Raw genomic sequence first — 6,852 nt, forward strand, 5'->3', positions numbered from 1 at the left:
GTGCTCGTGGCTAGACACTATGACGGTGACGTCGTCCGCGTATGCAGACACGCTCGTCCCGCATCCCAATCCTCGCGGGATGCCCCTTAGAGTCGCCAGCTTCCGCAGTAGTGGCTCAAGAGTCAATACGTATAGAAGCGCCGAGAGGGGGCATCCCTGACGGACCGAACGTGCAATGTCGAAAGGTCTCGATAGATGTCCATTTACGCGCGAATTACCGAACGGATGCCTCTGTACAAGGCAGCTATCCAGCCGCGGAAGACGGGCCCGAAACCAGCCGCTCTCAGGACTGCCTCCAAGTATCGATGGTCCCACCCTATCAAAGGCTTTCGATTGATCCAAGGTTGATCAGGGCCCCACCCATGCCAGGTTCGTTAACTACCCTGTCTATGATGTAGCGCATCAGATGGAGGTTGTCATGGATGGTCCGGCCTGGCACGGCGCATGTTTGCGCCTTGTCGATAGATTAGATAGATAGATAGATGGATGGATGGATGGATGGATGGATGGATAGATGGATGGATGGATGGATGGATGGATGGATAGATAGATGGATAGATAGATAGATAGATAGATAGATAGATAGATGGATGGATGGATGGATAGAGAGATGGATAGATAGATAGATAGATAAATAGATAGATAGAGATAGATAGATAGATAGATAGATAGATAGATAGATAGATAGATAGATAGATAGATGGATGGATGGATGGATGGATAGATGGATGGATGGATGGATGGATGATAGATAGATAGATATAGATAGATAGATAGATAGATAGATAGATAGATAGATGGATGGATAGATAGATAGATAGATAGATAGATAGATAGATAGTTTCTTTATTAGCCACACAGGGCTGCACACAGATAGAACAATTACAAGGTAGAGCTTTTCTTTCTTGAAGGTATTAAAAAAAAAAAAAAAAAAAAAAAAAAAAAAAAGGAAGGGAGAGGGTTCGATCAAAAGGGATCGTAAAAGGAGAGAAAGAGGACAAAAAAAGGGGGGTTAAAAAAAAAAAAAAAAAAGGGGGGGGGGGAAAAAAAATGATCAATAGGGATCGTTATCACAGAAATGTCAATATGAAGTGTAAAGGGGAGGACAGGTGAGGTTTACCCGTGGAAAGAAAAGCCTGCGGAAAAGACCACGGTAACCTCGGTCAATGAAGTCACATTTTATATTTCTTTTTTTTTTTTTTTTTTTTTTTTTTTTGCAAATAAGCAACTCTCTGTTTTCGATTTCTGGGTTCATAGGACTATGCTCAAGGTGGCTTCGTCATTCATACGTGCCATTCTTGCTACATTCCCCATCTTTTTTTAAAACATTCGCTAGACAAAACTTGCCTCTCTACTCTCACTTCCTTTTTCAAGTGGTACTTGAAGAGTTGATGAGAGATTGACCAGAGAGGAAAGTGTTTGTCTCCAATCCTTCAGACGCGTCCACCAGATACATTCTTTCGCCATAGCCACAAGGATGATGAAAATAGCTCTTCCTTCCCGTTTGAAGGAAGGAGGCGTGACAATATTGACGATAGACTCAGCTGATAAACCGACTCGTCCCACACGTGACAGCAGTTGTTCGACATAAGCCCACAGGTCGGAAATTGTTGGACACTGAACGAGTGCGTGCAGAACGGTTTCGTCGCTCTGACCGCATCTCGGGCAGGTCGCCCCGTGTTTCTCGAGCCGTGTCTGTAGAGCTTATCCCGAACGGTAGCGCTTCTCGGTAGCACTGCCAGGCCAGGGATCTCTGGAAGTTGTCCATGGGCCCTGGCCCGAAAGTCGTCCCGAACAGGCGGGTCAGGTACTCCTCGTCGACGTCCAGGTTCGCCCCGAGCTCGTCGTCGTACCTCCCCTCCACTAAACCCCAAGAATGCTTTGGTTGTGTTGAAGTCACTTAAGGTCGACCCAGGACGGCAGAGTTGCTTGAGAGCAACGCGAACCTCGCGTGCCATTCGCCCTTCCTCGGCCTCTTTTTGATCCACGACTGCAGTTCGGTCATGGAGACGAGCTGCGGGAAAGCGTGCCTCACAAACGGTGACCACACCTGTTCACCGTCGTCTACATAGAGCCAGAGATGTCGCAGTCTCAGCGCGTGTCTGCGCATCATCACCCACGGCATGCCCAGCCCTCCTTTTACGGTGTTGACAGCAAATGGATCGCCTGACCATCGGACGCATCCTTTCCACAAGAAGCGAAAGAGGATGCGTTGTAGTTTGGTGATGGTAGGGTCGGGACAAGGTACGACGGTCAGCGCGTAGTAGATGACGGACGCGATGTACGTGTTCGCCACCATCCGCTCGACCTTTTAGGGACAGTTTCCTCTCGGCCCATTGCCGGGCGAGAGTGACCACCCTACTCGTTATCTCGTTCCAGTTCTTCTCCACTTGGAGGTCCGGACCAAACCAGACCCCGAGCAACTCAAACTCAACCGGCCGTCGGTCCAGCGTCCCACGACGGAGGCGCTGGTGGACGGCATGGGCTTGCTTCTCCAGGTGCCTAGTCGCAAGCCCACTGACTTTTCCCGGTTGATTTTCGCTCCTGTCACCGCTTCGTAGTTTTTCAGTGTCCTCGCCGACCAAGATAGATAGATAGATAGATAGATAGATAGATAGATAGATAGATAGATAGATGTACACATGAACATGCACATACATACATACACATATGTTTGTATGCATTTCCATATGTGTATATATGATGTGTGTTTGTGTTTATGCGTAAGTTTGTGTATGTAAGTATCAATAAAGTATAGGTATATATATATATATGTATGTGTGTATGTGTGTGTGTGTGCGTGTGTGTGTGTATGTTTACATACGTGAATGTGTATGCGTATGTGTGTATCATTGTTCAGTTTTATTTCAAGATTTCTTGCCAATAGAGAAAAGAGCCGTTTTCTAACCTAGATCCAGGGTTTTTTCATTGGAATTTCAACATCATCAATAACAGAGTGTATATGTATGTATGTATGCATGTATGTATGTATGCATGTATGTATGTATGTATGTATGTATGTATCTATGTATGTATGTATGTATGTATGCATGTATGTATGTATGTATGTATGCATGTATGTATGTATGTATGTATGTATGTATGTATGTACGTATGTACGTATGTATGTATTATGTATGATATGTACGTATGTATGTATGTATGTATGTATGTATGTATGTATGTATGTATGTATGTATGTATGTATTGTATGTATGTATGTATGTATGTATGTATGTATGTATGTTGTATATGTCTGTATGTATGTATGTATGTATGTATGTATGTATGTAGCTGTATGTATGTATGTATGTATGTATGTATGTATGTACGTATGTATGTATGTATGTATGTACGTATGTATGTATGTATGTATGTATGTATGTATTATGTACGTATGTATGTATGTATGTATGTGGTATGTATGTATGTATGTATGTACGTATGTATGTATGTATGTATGTACGTATGTATTATATGTATGTATGTATGTATGTACGTATGTTGTATGTATGTATGTACGTATGTATGTATGTATGTATGTACGTATGTAGTATGTATGTATGTATGTATGTATGTACCGTATGTATGTATGTATGTACGTATGTATGTATGTATGTATGTACGTATGTATGTATGTATGTATGTATGTATGTATGTACGTATGTATGTATGTATGTATGTATGTACGTATGTATGTATGTATGTACGTATGTATGTTGTTGTTGTATGTATGTATGTATGTATGTATGTATGTATGTACGTATGTATGTATGTATGTACGTATGTATGTATGTATGTATGTATGTATGTACGTATGTATGTTGTATGTATGTATGTATGTATGTATGTATGTACGTATGTATGTATGTATGTATGTATGTATGTATGTATGTATGTATGTATGTACGTATGTATGTATGTATGTATGTATGTATGTACGTACGTATGTATGTATGTATGTATGTATGTATGTATGTATGTATGTATGTATGTACGTACGTATGTATGTATGTATGTATGTATGTATGTATGTATGTACGTATGTATGTATGTATGTACGTATGTATGTATGTATGTATGTATGTATGTATGTACGTACGTATGTATGTATGTATGTATGTATGTATGTATGTATGTATGTACGTATGTATGTATGATGTATGTATGTATGTATGTACGTATGTATGTATGTATGTATGTATGTACGTATGTATGTATGTATGTATGTACGTATGTATGTATGTATGTATGTATGTATGTATGTATGTACGTACGTATGTATGTATGTATGTATGTATGTATGTATGTATGTATGTATGTATGTATGTACGTATGTATGTATGTATGTACGTATGTATGTATGTTGTATGTATGTTTGGGTAGTATGTATGTATGTACGTATGTATGTATGTATGTTAGTATGGTATTGTATGTACGTAGTATGTATGTATGTATGTATGTATTAGTATGTATGTATGTACGTATGTATGTATGTATGTATGTTGTATGTATGTACGTATGTATGTATGTATTATGTATGTATGCATGTATGTATGTATGTATGCATGTATGTTTATGTATGTATTGTATGTATGTATGTATGTACGTATTACGTATGTATGTATGTATGTATGTATGTATGTACGTATGTACGTATGTATGATGTATGTATGTATGTATGTAGTATGATAGCATGTATGTATGTATGTATGTATGTATGTATGTACGTATGTACGTATGTATGTATGTATGTATGTATGTATGCATGTATGTATTTATGTATGTATGTACGTATGTACGTATGTATGTATGTATGTATGTATGTACGTATGTATGTATGTATGTATGTATGTATGTTATGTATGTATGTATTGTATGTATGTATGTATGTAGTATGTACGTATACGTTGTATGTATTTCTGTATGTATGTACGTATGCATGTATGTATGTATGTATGTATGTATGTATGTATGTACGTATGCATGTACGTATGTATGTACGTATGTATGTATGTCTGTATGTATGCATATGTATGTATGTACGTATGTATTTGTGATGATGTATGTATGTATGTACGTATGTATGTATGTAATGTTGTATGTATATGTATGATATGTATGTACGTATGCATGTATGTATGTATGTATGTATGCATGTATGTATGTATGTATGCATGTATGTATGTATGTATGTGTATGTTTGTACGTATGTACGTATGTATGTATGTATGTATGTATGTATGTATGTATGTATGCATGTATGCATGTATGTATGTATGCATGTATGTATGTATGTATGTATGAATGTATGTATGCATGTATGTATGTATGCATGCATGTATGTATGTATGTATGAATGTATGTATTCGTGCAGATTTATATGTTTTGCTTTATGTATGCATTCTTATGCAAATAGTTGCATATCTAGACATTTTCATATAAACTTAAATAATAAACTTCTAAGATTTACAGATTTTTACAGTTCCAGCGAAGGCTTAGATCTGAAATCTTCGAATCAGCTTTTTCCTTTCTGGTTTTGAGAAGCCTCATTTTTTATGATTTTTATTTAGGCAATGATTTACATAGCCCAAGGTCCCAATAATTACAGGTCTAAACCTGAAATTGTAATCTGGATAAAGTAATTGCAGATTTCTTAATAGTTTAGCGTAGCTATTCTCTTTTCCACTGATCTTCAGCTTTATGTTAACATCCGCTGAACACCTGATTTCCACAACTGTACACAGTTTCTCTTCTCTATTCCAAATCATAATATCAGGTATTTTGTCTTTACATTTAATTGAGGTTTTCTCTGGGATGTTCCACCAGTACTCTTTTCAGCGGCGACAGCGGCGACAGCGGCGACAGCGGCGGCAGCGGCTGCAGCGGCTGTAGTGGTGGCAGCGGCGCCAGCGGCGGCAGCGGCAGCAGCGGCGCTAGCGGCGCGAGCGGCGGTATCGCGGCAGCGGCGATAGCGGCGGCAGCGGCGGCAGCGGCGGCAGCGGCGGCAGCGGGGGCGCAGCGGCGGCAGCGGCGGCAGCAGCATGTCGGCAGCGGCGGCATCGGCGGCAGCGGCGTTATCGGCGGCGGAAGCGGCGTCAGCGGCGGAAGCGGCGTCAGCGGCGGCAGCGGCGTAAGCCTCGGCAGCGGCGGCAGCGGCGGAAGCGGCGTCAGCGGCGGCAGCGGCGGAAGCGGCGGAAGCGGCGGCAGCGGCGCCAGCGGAGCCAGCGGCGTCAGCGCGTCAGCGTCCGTCAGCGGCGCAGCGGCGGGCGCGGCGTCAGGGACGCCAGCGGCGCCAGCGGCGCCAGCGGCGACAGCGGCGACAGCGGCGACAGCGGCGACAGCGGCGACAGCGGCGACAGCGGCGACAGCGGCGCAGCGGCTGCAGCGGCTGTAGTGGCGGCAGCGGCGCCAGCGGCGCCAGCGGCGCCAGCGCGGCAGCGGCGGCAGCGGCAGCAGCGCGCTAGCGGCGCGAGCGGCGGTAGCGGCGGCAGCGGCGATAGCGGCGGCAGCGGCGACAGCGGTCGGCAGCGGCGACAGCGGCGGCAGCGGCGACAGCGGCGGCAGCGGGGGCGGCAGTGGCGGCAGCGGCGGCAGCGGCAGCAACCGCGGGGGCGGCGGGGGGGGCAGCGTCGCAGCGGCGGCAGCGGCGGTAGCGGCGGCAGCGGCGGCAGCGGCGGCAGCGGCTGCAGCGGCGGCAGCGGCAGCGGCAGCGCGGCGGCAGGGGCGGTAGCGGCGGCAGCGGCGGTAGCGCGGCTGCGGCTGCAGCGGCGGGCAGCGGCGGCAGGGGCGGCAGCGGCGGTGCGGCGGCAGCGGCGGCAGCGGCGGCAGCGGCGGCAGCGGCGACAGCGG

General features: G+C 44.6%; 1 protein-coding gene across 1 annotated transcript in view; it reads left to right on the forward strand.

Annotated features, from left to right (window-relative positions):
• LOC115230353 (uncharacterized PE-PGRS family protein PE_PGRS3-like) overlaps window positions 1-6,652 on the forward strand; it is a gene marked incomplete at its 3' end in the record, with an annotated part of 12,926 nt that extends 6,274 nt beyond the window's left edge. The window contains exon 2 of the mRNA XM_029800558.1: window positions 6,055-6,652. Coding sequence (XP_029656418.1) covers window positions 6,055-6,652 — 598 coding nt within the window. The remainder of the gene's footprint in view (window positions 1-6,054) is intronic.
• Between the last annotated feature and the right edge of the window lie 200 nt (window positions 6,653-6,852).

This window comes from Octopus sinensis, unplaced genomic scaffold (genome assembly GCF_006345805.1).
Source record: "Octopus sinensis unplaced genomic scaffold, ASM634580v1 Contig15425, whole genome shotgun sequence".
NCBI lineage: Eukaryota > Metazoa > Mollusca > Cephalopoda > Octopoda > Octopodidae > Octopus > Octopus sinensis.